This window comes from Gossypium raimondii, chromosome 12 (genome assembly GCF_025698545.1).
Source record: "Gossypium raimondii isolate GPD5lz chromosome 12, ASM2569854v1, whole genome shotgun sequence".
Taxonomy (NCBI): domain Eukaryota; kingdom Viridiplantae; phylum Streptophyta; class Magnoliopsida; order Malvales; family Malvaceae; genus Gossypium; species Gossypium raimondii.
Genome location: NC_068576.1, coordinates 12,569,076 through 12,582,695, shown reverse-complemented (window position 1 = coordinate 12,582,695; position 13,620 = coordinate 12,569,076). Strand labels below are relative to the sequence as shown.

The following is a 13,620-nucleotide window of genomic DNA, read 5'->3' as shown; positions in this document are numbered from 1 at the left end:
CACTTTCACTTACTTTCCTTCACTAATATATCAAGAACATAAGACCTTATATAAGAAAACTCTACTATAACATCATTTCCATGTTTTTTCAATAATATCAAACTTAAAAATGTATTGAAATCTTGATGTTCTTACCTTGTTCTATTAGTTTCAAACTTTAACTTGATTTTCTCTCTCCTCCAGCTTCTATTTCTTGAATCTAACTTGATATTTTAGCTCTCCATAGTCTCCTTGTTATCTTTCTCTCTTGATGGATATGGAAATTCTTTTGATTTCTAAGTGAAAATGGTGAGTATTTGGACCACCGCACCACCGCACTACGGACCACCATCGCACATGGTCGATTCTTCTATTCCTGCAAGTACATATTTCGCTCTATCGACGTCCTTCGCATACTACACCCCTGCATAGATGTCGTTGTCGAATCCCATGTTGGGGCAATCACCAACGTGCCCACTGCCACCAATGCAAGCGCCCATGCAGCAATCAATGGCGATGTCGATGCCTGGTACCTTTTTACCGTACTCGAAATTTGGAGCACCTTATGGCTTCACGCCTATAATAACCCAAATATCGAGCGCATCACTATTTTTACAGGGGTGGCTCTTTGCCATAACCAGTGGACAAGATAGTAATGGATACACGATGGTAAATGAGGACAACGCAACAATCGACCACGGAGGAAGATGACGACGACAAAAAAAAGGTCTATAGGTCAGCACCTCTGGATACACCTTCAGATGCACCTCTGGTGGTACGGCCAATTGTGGCACACATTCTCCCCAATGACACCATTGATTGTATTTTTTATTTTAATTTTGTTAATGTAAATATAGACATGTCACAAATAAAAAAAATCGAGGTTATTCATTCAAACAAACCACTTTTCATTATTACTACCTATGTTTCATCGATAAATGACAAATGTCAAATTTTGTTATCGACATATTGTTTTGAATATGAATTTTTTTAGATTTACCTTGTTATCGACAACTAAATAAACTGTATGTCCTTAAAACTAATTTCAATACGAAACATCATCTTTTATAGTTATATTGAAATTTGGTTGAATGCAATGCTATCGACGCTGAGGCCCCAACGTTTCTATGTATAGAGAATAAGTAGGCTTCGTATGTCCTGGGTTTCAACAATACCCGCATATTTTTTGTTTATTATGCCTCTCTCGAGTATCTATATTATTCCTTATCCAGGTGGAATTTGGACGACTTTTTGGGACACGACGCAGGTCATTGTTTAGCACCAGCTCAAACGGTGTGTTGGCCACATACTCTCATCTGGGATGAATGGGAATTCAGGATTCCACACACTTCGAATGCATTGTAGTCGGTAGACGTTGTTGATATAAGGCGCGTACTCAATTCGTATGTTCCCACATGCGACAATTGTATGTGCGCATAGCAACTGGAGTGCTTGGAAGCTATTACAATCGCAGGTCCCTTCCATTAAGTTTATACGATACGATGCACCTAACATTTCCTAGTTGGGCCTAACATGCTCGATGACTCAAAAATTGAGGTTTTGACGTAAGTGGCACACTACATACATCACGTTCGCTCTCACAGTACTTCACCGAATCTATTTTATTAAACCATCACAAAATATACCGCCGCCCGCTATTTGTCCAGCATACGTTGACTTACTCTTAAGAAATAAAATGGCTAGTCGAAAGTATGTCTCTTTTCACAACCAATGTTACCAGCAAATAACGGGTCCCTTTCACTACCGAATTAATGCACTCCGCCAAGTTTGACGTCATGTGCCCATATCGTAAACCCCCATCATATGATTGCATCCACTATTTGAACGATATATTCGAAACATAGGTCGCATCGTACACGTTAATGATGCTCAAGTTGTTCAACTTTTAATGCAAAACATGTTGGACGAGCTCATAACCTGTCAATAAATAGGTATCGGTTAGTGCAATGATATAACCCCGTAATTGAAAATTCGATTTGCAGTGAATATAAAGTTGGAACTACAAACCCATATCGATGACTAGATCTCACTCAATCGCCGAAGGATATTTTTTGTAGTAGTTGGATCCCACATGCCGAATGCAATACCGATAATGAGTGTGATCCTAGAGGGATCCGTGACAATCAATCACTAAGATTATTCTAATTCCCCTGTCCAATATGACACATATGTCAGGTTGTAGGCAAACGAGGCGGCGTAACCGGCTTAGGAAGAAATCCCAGTCATTTGTTATTTCTTCGAGATTTATTACGAACGCTATGGGCAAAATCTTTCGATTTCCACCCTAAGTAATGGCAAGAAACAGACACTAATAATACCTTCCATACAGCCAGGTTCCATCAATTTGGACCATAGGCTTACAATGCTGAAATGCCTCTCTATATTGCTTATAGGTCTAAATTGGAATACTCTTTTCCTAGGGACCATCTAATTATTGGAATACACTGGGCGTGTTTCGAGATCAATTACGGAACCCGGTACGTACCGATCTAATACCTGACACCATTGCCACAGATAGTTATACAAACCCTCCCAACCGTGATGCAAATTCTCCATAGCCTTCTGTTTTGCAACCCATACTTTATAATACGTTAGAGTGTACTGGTACTGGCTACGTATGTTTCCAATCAGCACAGGTATTTCAACCCAGGGACTTGTCTTCACTATTGATAAAACAATGTCAGAAATTATGTTCGAGTTTAGCCTCGAATGGTCCTGACTTGAACCCATCGCAACACACGTATCGAGATTGGTATACTTCTTTATCGTCCATATCCTGGATTTCTTTTGATACAACACCATGATTTTCTACTTACACCTCTAGTTATTCGTTGCGCACTTTCCTTTAAATTTCTCTGAATGGGACTTCGTAACATAGTAGTTCACGATGCTCTTGATGTTGTACCGTTTCAATAAAGAAACAAAAGCATCTTTGTTGGGGTATTCCATTTCAACTTCCAAAACTCGTATATCATGAACCGTGCTTGCATAACCAGATATTCTATGCGAAAGTCGAGAAAATTCTAAACCATTCCTGGCCGATAGGTCGATGTTCGTCATGTGGGGTGGAGGTTCATACACCCTAAATCTTGGATTTGAGTCCGGAGCATTATTCGATGCTTCATCGTCAGACTCGCAAGGTTTCAGCTGCATTTAAATCGGATTCGATTCAAAAAATGGTGCCAATTCTGAACTATCCGGACCGTACTGCCTGCTAGCTTAGGTTCTAACTCTTCCCCCTCATTTGCGTTTACAACCCCTTCTTTCTCACCTGCATCTCCTTCCTCCTCTGCGCCTTCGTTGTCACCTTCGAGCACGATGTTAGACGTAACCTCGTCAGCTCCTATCGAAAGGAGTAGGTCATCGATTCTCTTATAACCTATGTGCCTGCCAAAATAATATCAGGTTGATGATCGGTGTACGTCGATGATCCCTGGTATAACTACTTCTGGCTCATAACATCGACTCAGTGCCGAAGTTGAAATCGAATGCACTAATTGAATGTCCAGCCTGAGTGTCAACATTTGTGTTATGCTGATACACTAACTAGTACTGATCCCAAAAGTTTAGATTAATGCCACAGACCAATGAGTGTCTGCCCATGGTTGTTTCAGGAACATCATAATAGTCACTTTGAAAGAGGCCAGAAAACCCACCATAAAACTATGTAGTAAGACTTTTTACTTGATCTTTGGTACTAATATTCGTCGCGGCGGAGGTCGAAGATGAGCCAGATCCATCAGCTTCGGCGATCTCAACATATAACTCAATAACATCATTTCTGGTTGAGATGTGCGATGATATGATCGTCTCGAGATGCGTCTCACTGATCACATCAAATATCTCATACTTATAGAGGTCAACAAATGTAAGAAATCTATATTGCAACCTCCTAATTCTTCCCCGGCTTGATCCCCCGACTTTCCTCTTAGTTCTGGTCCATAGCTCACACATTTGAATGGTACTATTGAACGCTAATTCTACAGACTTCGCTTCTACAAACACCACCCGAAACTCCGTATTACAGATTTGACCGTCATAGTATATAATGAATTTCACTCATCGACTTATTTCAATATCAGTCACAGTTTGGATGAATAAACACAAAAAATAAGTAGAGAGTTGTTTGATATTAACTTGATGTGTGTAAATGTTATGAAATTACGCAATTTTTATAAGAGAATTATGCAGGGAGAAAGAGAATACATGCTATGAATTATTTTTATGCACACATTCATTGCATACTGTATGGTGCAAATAATTTTCATCATGCATTCAGAACTCATATAATTTTATCTAGATTTTGCGGGCAAAATAACGTGCACAACAGTCATACCAAAAGGTACTTTCAGTTAGGGAACAGCAAAAAGCGTGGCTAGCTAGGTGCGTTTTCTTGCCATATCGGCAAGAAAGCCCCCTAGCTGGGCGAGCTTCCTCTAATGAATTTACTGTTACCCAGGCTAAAAAGCCTGACACTTTGAATATTCCGGATGATTTAAACATTTCAACATGTTTAGAATATATTCCACCGTATTTGTAAAGGTTTTCTTTTGGAAATAGAAAAATACCTGAAAATGATGCCTTATAAATACCATACATAAGTTTGAGGTTATATTCATATAGAAAAACTCTAGGGCTTCTAGCTATAATCAGTGTAATTTTTTCTCCATTTCCAAGCAACCGGTACTTTTAACCTTCATCCTTGTTCGAAGGCTAGCACCGTTGTCGACGCAAGAGAAATTATTAGGCGGGGAGCGACTGTTACGGTGCAATAAAGGTGATGCTCCTTTCGGAGCGATGACGGTTGTCGTTATTACACAACCCATTAATAACTACAACCGCTATCGTGCCGACTCAAGTTCGACCTCTACTGTTCGAAACAACCGCTCTCCTTCTGAGAGCCCTCTTATGTCCACCTCGGTGTCGGCCTTCAGACAAGAATGAAAGGTTAAAGATATCGGCTACTTGGAAATAGAGAAAAAAATTATGTTGATTACACCAGAAGGCCCCAGAGTTTTTCCGTATGATTATGGCCTCAATCTTACGTATAGTATATATAGAGCATTGTTTACGGGTATCGAAAAAGCTTGAACTCCTGACCGCGTAACGATCATCACCTTGCCTCCCAGTTATACTCGAACCCGTAACTGCATCACGACCGCTTACTGAGACCTTTACGTTGACTTCGACCCCTGGTTGTATCAAACATTATTACCCTGAAACCGAATTTTCGCACGATAGGTTTCTAAAGTCATGGTCCTATCCCGCCATGACATACGAAATTTATGTGTGCTGAGGCGCATTATCACATCCCCGACCCCTCAAAACTACCTAAGAATTTTCATCGAAAACCCTGAATGTTTTGAAAATACCCTAAACCCTAAACAAAAATCCTAAAAAAACCCAAACCTTAGAAGAGAGAACAGGAAAGCTCGTCCAGTTGGACGCATTTTCTAGCAAAAAAGACTTATATCTCTAATTAAATTAAAACTGGCCCAAAACCCTAATTTAAAAAAAAGGCCTATAGGCCTTATTTTGCCAATTTTATTTGTAAATTTATTAAAGATACAATCTTAATATCACTTATTAATATATTAATATTCTTTTTTTTAATTTTAAAACTTTAAATACAACTCAAATATGATATGAATCTCAAATGTTGTTATAGGTGTATAACAACCACCTACCCATTTTTCTATAACATTCAAAGTGTTAACTAGAAAATTGCATATATAATATTTTGAGGTGGACTGAGTTGGAACAAAGGATGCTAGAATTTAAAATATGGCTTCCTTTGGATAGAAGATGTGTTTGCTTCCACTAAGGTTAAAAACAGCGGTAGTGGTGAGATTAATTACTATAGCGATAAGATTGGATACTAAACAGTGTGATTAAAAACAGTGGTGGTGAGTGTGTGGATTTAAACACAATAGTAGAGGTGAGGTGAGAATAGAAAATGATTATTAAGGACAATAGAAAATTACTTTATTTTTATGATATTATTAAATAAATGTGAATTTGTAATTTTATTTAATAAAAATTAACATGTGTCATAATATTTTTATAAATATTTTTAATTAATTGTTTTATAATAATTTAAAATTACTAAAATAAAAAAGATATTAAATAAATATATTGATTTATTTAAAATAAAAATCATCTAAATTATTTTAAAATATTAAATGAAAACTAATAAGTAATAAATAAAACTATAATCATTAAAAATAAAATAAAGGGAGACAAAATTGGAAATAAACTCCAGTGGATTTCTTCAGCAGATCTTTCCTGCCACTGAAAGATTTGATCCCACTGATGATTGGAGTAGTGTATCCAAACAGAGGCTGTGATGCGTCCCTTACAATCACACCTCACCGGAGGCTATGGAGCTCCAAGACATGTAAGTATGAGCCATCGTTATTTATAACTTAATTCATATATTTCAATTGAGATTGGCATCGGAACGTGACATGTTAGTATAGAGTGTAGACCTCTAAATTCACGCCGACGGATGGAGCTTTTAAGTTCGGAATATTATATTTAATAGGAGTAAAGAGTATTGTGGGTGCATATACCAAAAGGGAAAAAATCTGCAATTTTGGGGGGTTGCATTTACAACATGAGATCTAGCTTTTGCACTGAATTGAATTTAACCACCATAAATTAATTTCTTGCAGCTCTGTCCAAATGTTTGTCTACTTCTATAATGAATTCGACCCTTTTTTTCTTTTTATAATGAATTTTGGGGTCTTGCAGGTTTTTGAGAACGAAAAACAGCTCCAACTTTTTAACTACAAAGAATACCATAGAGCTTGCTTTCTATATTTCTGTCAAATGCAGCTTCTGGAAATGTTACCCTATTTCTGAAATTTCAGTTTGGTAAAAAAGAAGATTGGTTTTCCATGAAAAGCCCATAGCTTTGGCATCACAACACACTGACAGTGATTAATATGGTTGAAAGACCCTAATCTTAAGCTGAAGCTAAATATTTGGTTTGTTGAAATAAAATCAAGTGCAATAGAGAAGTGGAAGTAACTTGCAATTTGCTTTAGTTGTTTCTAAGATCAAGACCAGTTCTGCAAATCTTCTATCTGCCTCACAAATTCTTAAAACTTCAGCATGGGGATGTCTCCTTGTAAAATAACTTCTTCTAAGGCACGTTACTGAGTGGATAAGGTTTAACTGGCATCCCTTTTTTTGGTTAAACAAAAATAAGTGAAAATATATTAGTCATCATCTTAAACAACAGTGCTATCTAATATTTGAGCAAACTAAAAGGTGGGCATATCAATACCAACAACTACGCACTCATCATTTTGATTTCAGCCATGTCTCTACACAGATAGAAATGGTAGACTAAACAAACCAAATCACATGGCATTGAGTCATCAAAAAGAAGAAGAATATATCATAGTCCTATTTCTACTCTACTTTGATATTGCTAATAATTTACTCTCAGCACTTTTCACCTTGTGCTAGGAAAAAGAAAAAGAGACATGAAAAAGACGAGGAACCGAAAACAGAAGATTCACTTGAACCCATTTCCTGGGGTTGAAATAGCAAGTTCAGGCCAAGAAAAGCAATCCCCACCATCAACAAACCCAGTTTCTCCACCTTCAAACTGCCATGGGTTCCCCATTCCCGTAGCAGCAGCAGCCCCACCACCATTGGCACCAACAACGGCTGCTCCATCTCCCATTCCTGAAAAGGCCCAGATTCCTCTCCCAAGCCCGAACCCAACATCCTCAAGTGCTGGAGTAATACCGAGCCCAAACCCACCAAGAGCCAGAAAACCAGGCCCTTGTGTATTCAACAAGGAGGTAAAACTTCCACACATGTTTCCATTACCACCCCCGTTGCCTTTCGACTCTCCACCAATACCAAAACTTCCTTGGTTGGCCGAAATTGGCAACAAAACCGGGGTGGCAGGTAATGGGAAGTTATTATGAGTAGTGGCGGTGGCATGGGTGTTGGTGCGAGAACGCTTAGCGTTTTTCTTGGTGCCACCGCCAACAGGGATGTCCCTGAGGGTACCACCATGAGTCCAGTAACGACGACAGGACTTGCAGAAATGACGAGGCTGAGAAAAATTATAGTTGTTATAGTAGCAGAACTTAGTATTAGTGGAGTCACAACGTGGACAAGGTAGCTGCTCTTGTTCTGGTGGTGGGGCTCCCGGGTTTAGGACCTTGCATAAACGCCTGCTTTGATCTCCCGATTCTGATGGCATTTTCAGACCAAAACAAAAGTGGCTTCAACTATAGTAGTATGCACCTTGTTTTAAGACTTTGCTGCTCATGTTGCTCGGCTTATATGGAGCGAAGGGACAGAGAAGGGGTGGATTTTATGGGGGGAGAGGGAGAAAAGAGAATCTGGTGGACAGTGAAAACAAGTTCTGAAGGTTATATGAGACATGGAGAGAGAAGAAAGCAGGCTTTTACAGTGTTCTGTTAGGCACGACAGATGGATCAGTCGGCTAGACAGTGGGGGGTCTGATTAGGGTCGGCTCTATCAACTAGGAATACGGCTTTGTGTTGTTTAACTGCACTGATTTAAGTTGCTGTGTTTCCTTTTTGGATTTTTCTTAGCTATTTTGGCGTTTGTAAACCGATAATCATCGGATGGATAAGCAGTCAAATAAAGGGGGTCCCATTTGGTCTTGTATTTTGGTTTGTGTAATGATGTCGCACTTAGTAGTTCTTCTAAGTATACCCATTACAGTCCGCAAAAACTACGACATTAATGATGGTGGTATTTTAAAGTAAATATTGAAGAAGTGTGAAACAGGAGCCTGGAATGTGGATGGTACAAAACATAGGGTTCTACTAAAATTCTAGGCAACAACAAATTTCTCCCCTATGTTAGAAAAATATTCAAGCTTTGAGGGGACATTCCAGCAGAGATGAAAACTACAGCTCAGAACTTTATCAATATTCAACAATGTCTGCTGAAGGGTGTGCATATAAAATAGGGTTTATGTATTCCTCCTCTTCACCTTAGATTCCTTTTTCGATACAAAATCTAATTAGAAGGAAGAGAAGAGATTACACCGCGCTTCAATATTGGTTTTTGCTTCCAACTTTCATCCTTAGTTATAGAGAGATTATTTTATACATCCTTCCTACCATATTATTCATGGCTATTTTTTAAAATTTCAAATAATATTTTAATATTTTTTTATATCATTGATATATAATTTTGATTTTTTTATCATGAACCTTGAACTCTGAACCTTAAACTTCGAATCCAAAATTTTAAACACTAAATCTCGAACTCGAACCCAAAACTCAAAACTCAAAACTCATTTAAGATTTGGGATTTAAGATTCAATGTTCTGAGTTTGAGGGTTGAGTTCGGAGTTCAGGATTCGAAGTTCGGGGTTCAGGGTTTAGGGTAAATTTTTTATCAAAATTATATATTAATGACATGAAAACAATTTACTAAGATATCATTAAATAATTAAAAGGAGACCATAAATGATAAGAAGGAAATGGTTGATAAATTAATTTCTCTTAACTTTTAAGTAACACCTAATGCTTATTTGTAATATCTAAATTTAGGTAACACATTTTAGTAATTGAAAATTATTGTCGAAGGACTACTCTAATGATTGATAAAAGTATATAAATTTTAATCTATTTATTATATTTTCCTTAAATTATATTATTTCAGTTATTAATTATATTCATTGTAATTTGGGTGAATAATGGAAAAATATAATAGTATTTTCAATTAAATAAAACAAAATTCTGATAAATTTTCGCACCAAACTTTTAAGTTAGTTTTGAATACCTTCTTACGTTTTTGGGATTGAGTTATGAAACAATTTCGATCTTTCATTTCTTTCAAATTTGTAATTTATGAGTCTAAAATAAAATTTTATAGCTCAAGTTATAATTAAAATGTAGAAAACGTTATGTTGAAAATAAAATCCACAAAACTTAGCAAAAGATAAGATAAATTTTAAAAAAATTTCAATTATTCATTTAAATCAATAATATCTAAACAATATCATTAAAAGGGTAAGCTTAAAAGCATAATTTAAAAATATATAAGAAATTACATTTATGAAGAATCCAGAATGTGAGTTTTTAGGTAGCTAAGGGAAAATTATTATTTTGTGATAAAAATAGCTCCCTATTCCAAATTAAACTTGTGGTGTCGCCATCATCCTAAAGAGAAGCATGGCAAAGATGGTAAAAAATTTAGGAAGTAAAAAAGAAAAAGAGTAAAGGAGAGATGGTGCAGCGTGATTGAGAGGGATTGATGTGTGGGGACAGTAGAAGAAGGGAAGAGAGAATAAAGAGTGGGGGGCAGCGTGGGGAGCAATTATTGGGTCTCCCCTCTGATTTGGGAAGCGTCATGTCCGCATCAGATTCCTCCTCCGTACCGCATTTGTCGGCCTCACCTTCATCTCTTCCTCCCTCTACCACCAGGCACCAATCAACGGCTCCCATTTGGAGCTATAATTTTATACCCGATGTTTTTGAAGAAAAAAAACTGAAAACATGCTTTTTCATTCACTAATTAGATAGTTAAAAGTCTTGAGTTTGATTTTTTTTATTTATATTCGTATCTTTTATTTTATATTATTTTAAACTTTTAGTATTTTTAATTAATATTTTAACCTATTAGCTCTTCTGATTAGATAGTTATGATTTTATCTTTTAATCTCAAGTTTGATTCTTTTTATAAGTGTTTTAATATGTATTTTTTTATTTCAAGTTTTTTAAATTAATGTTTATAATTAATAAATATATTATTTTCAAGTTTTTATTTTTAATTAATAACTCTTTTATTTATAAAATTAAATAATAAATATATAATTATTTTTAAAAATATCAACTAATTCTTTAGATATATATAATATTTATTTTCTTCACCTATATTATGGGTATGGTGATTTCTAATATTATAAAATCAAGTAATTATTTTAAATATCATTGTTTTTTCATCTACGGTATGATATTCAAATATTTTTATATGTGAAATATTTTAAAAATTATTTTAAATATACATGCAAAAATATATAATATGTCAATTAACTACACTCATGATAGAGATTGGAAAATAAATATTACACATATAAAAATTATATGTACCAAAAATAATTATATTTGCAATAATTATTTGATTTTATAAATAAAATAGTTATTAATTATAAATAAAAACTTGAAAAAATTTTTATCAATTATAAATAGTAATTAAAATAAAATAAAAAGCTTGAAACAACATGAAATAAAAATATATATTAAATTGTTTATAAGAGAATTCAAACTTGGGACTCAAGGATGAAATCACAATTATCTAACCATCTAACCAAAAGAACTAATGTATTAAAAATATTAATTAAAATAAAAATAAAAGCTTAAAACAACATGAAATAAAAATTACAACTGTAAGTAGGACAAGAATCAAACTCGGACTCAAGGATAAAAGTACTAACATTCAATCATCTTACTAATAAAACTAAATTATTAATTTTAGTGAAATTATAAGGACATGTTTTCACTCACTTTCTCTCCAAAAATTTTAATTTTAATTATATTTCTTTAATTCTATACATTGTCAAAAATTTTAATTAAATTTACTTTACTTCATTTGATGTGGCTTTTCTTAAGGTCGCTTCGTATAGTTAATTAATAATGCACATAATTATACACTATCAATGCCTTTAAAGGTTATGAGTCAAGTCGGGTTAAAAATCTATTTAAAAAAAAGTTCAAAATACAAGATTGATTCCCCTAAAAATTCATATTAATGTTTAAAAATAATAAATATATAAAACATATCCAAAAATCCTTTTAAGTCTGCTAATTAGCACGCTCTCTCTCGCCGCATTGATACGTTCTTTTGTCTTATGTCTGATTTCTTCTTGTTTCTCTCGATGATCTTACTGATTTTGTGATTACGCTACTGCTTTCTTGAGTGGGACCATCATGGAAGACGATCTGGCAAACATTCGCTTCTCAGATGATGAGGAAGAAAATGCCTTTCATAAAGATGCACAGATAATTGATCGAGATTTGGAATTCTCTTTGGTTGGTACTTGCCTCATTGATAGTGTAGCCCATTTTTCGTCATTACGTAACACGCTGGTGGATCTATGGCACCCCATTGGTGGTATCTGCATAACAGACTTAGGTGAGAAATGTTACATGTTTAAATTTTTTCATGTCGTTGACATGAACAGGGTGTTGGAGGGACTACCATGGTTCTTTAATAACCATCTCTTAATTTTGCACAAGTTGGATAAAAATGAAGACCCTCCTACTGTTTCTCTACATTCTGCGATTTTTTGGATCCAAGTCCACGACTTGCCACCAGGCCTTATGTCAAAAAATATGGCGAGACATTTTGGTGACTTTCTAGGGGATTTCATGGAGTATGATATGCGACTTCCATCATTGGGCATATCTCAATAGATGAAAATAGAAGTTAGATTGGATGTTCGGGTGGCTCTAAATCGAAGGAAGAAGGTTCAAGTAGGGAACTAGTCCTATTACGCCCGATTCCAATATGAGAAACTTCGACTTTTCTGTTTTATCTGTGGGAAGTCGGGCCACGGAGAGAGTTTCTGTCCGATACGAACGAGGGTGGATCCATCAAAAATTGTCTTTGGCTGGGATGTTTCCTTGCGTATAGCGGCGAAAAGGGGACCGAAGAGAGTAAGCCGATGGCTACGCCAATCAGATGGAATGGAAATTGGGGGAATGAATGAGGAAAATGATTCAATTCAACGTGATTTTGGGAATCGAATCCCTAGTATGGGGGTTCAAAACAATTAGAGAAATAAAGGCATTGATGACCAAATTGTTGCTAATCTTAATAGAGGTGCTCGCACAACATATGGGCATGATGGTAATTCCTTAACACCTCATGAATCCATGGTTTGTGATCTATTAGGAGAAGGGAGCTCGATCCACCACAATGAAGGGAAAAAGTGCCAAATGGTCATTCGAGTTGCAGATATACCCGACAGTGATGATGTTTTATCAGCTGACTCTGTAGGGTAGAGTAGTCAGGCATTATGAATACCTTAAGCTGGAATGTTCGTGGGCTGGGGAACCCACGGACTGTTAATTGGCTCAAAAATAAATTGAGAGTTGTTCGTCCCCAAATTTCATTTCTCATGGAAACAAAATTCAATGTTCGAAGGATGGAGAATATTCAAAGATATTGTGGCTATAGCCATAGGATCGATATAGGAGCAAACGAGTCTAAAAAGGAGTTGTTTTTAGGATGAAAAACAAATATGAAGGTAACCTTGCATAGCTTTTCTAATCACCATGTAGATGTTGAGGTGCACAAAGAAGGTAGTGATATTAAATGGCGTCTAACGGGTTTTTATGGTCATCCTGAGGGGCGACATCGACTATTCTCTTGGAATTTACTTCAAAGACTGGGTACTGATCAATCTCTCCCATGGTTGGTGGTAAGGGATTTCAACAAAATTACCTACTCCTTTGAAAAATCATGTTGACGTGTTCGAGGGGATAGACAGATGCAAGACTTTCAATCTGCACTTCTAGATCGTGACCTTCATGATTTGGGTTACAATGGGAGATGGTACACATGGGAACAAGAAAAATTTGAGGCTAAAAATATTAGGGAACGTCTTGA

The 13,620-nt window shown here is 35.9% G+C and overlaps 1 protein-coding gene and 1 long non-coding RNA gene across 2 annotated transcripts; both read right to left on the bottom strand.

Annotated features, from left to right (window-relative positions):
• Window positions 1-7,235: 7,235 nt before the first annotated feature.
• On the bottom strand, window positions 7,236-8,517 carry LOC105763326 (dof zinc finger protein DOF3.4). Its single transcript, XM_012581521.2, has one exon. The coding sequence runs from the start codon at window positions 8,225-8,227 to the stop codon at window positions 7,526-7,528; it is 702 nt and encodes a 233-aa protein (XP_012436975.1). The 5' UTR covers window positions 8,228-8,517; the 3' UTR covers window positions 7,236-7,525.
• A 3,173-nt stretch (window positions 8,518-11,690) lies between these two features.
• Window positions 11,691-13,620, bottom strand: LOC128035590 (uncharacterized). Its single transcript, XR_008192084.1, has 2 exons — window positions 12,208-13,620; window positions 11,691-12,124 (listed from the first exon to the last, which is right to left on the bottom strand). It is a non-coding gene; the product is annotated as an uncharacterized LOC128035590 (long non-coding RNA).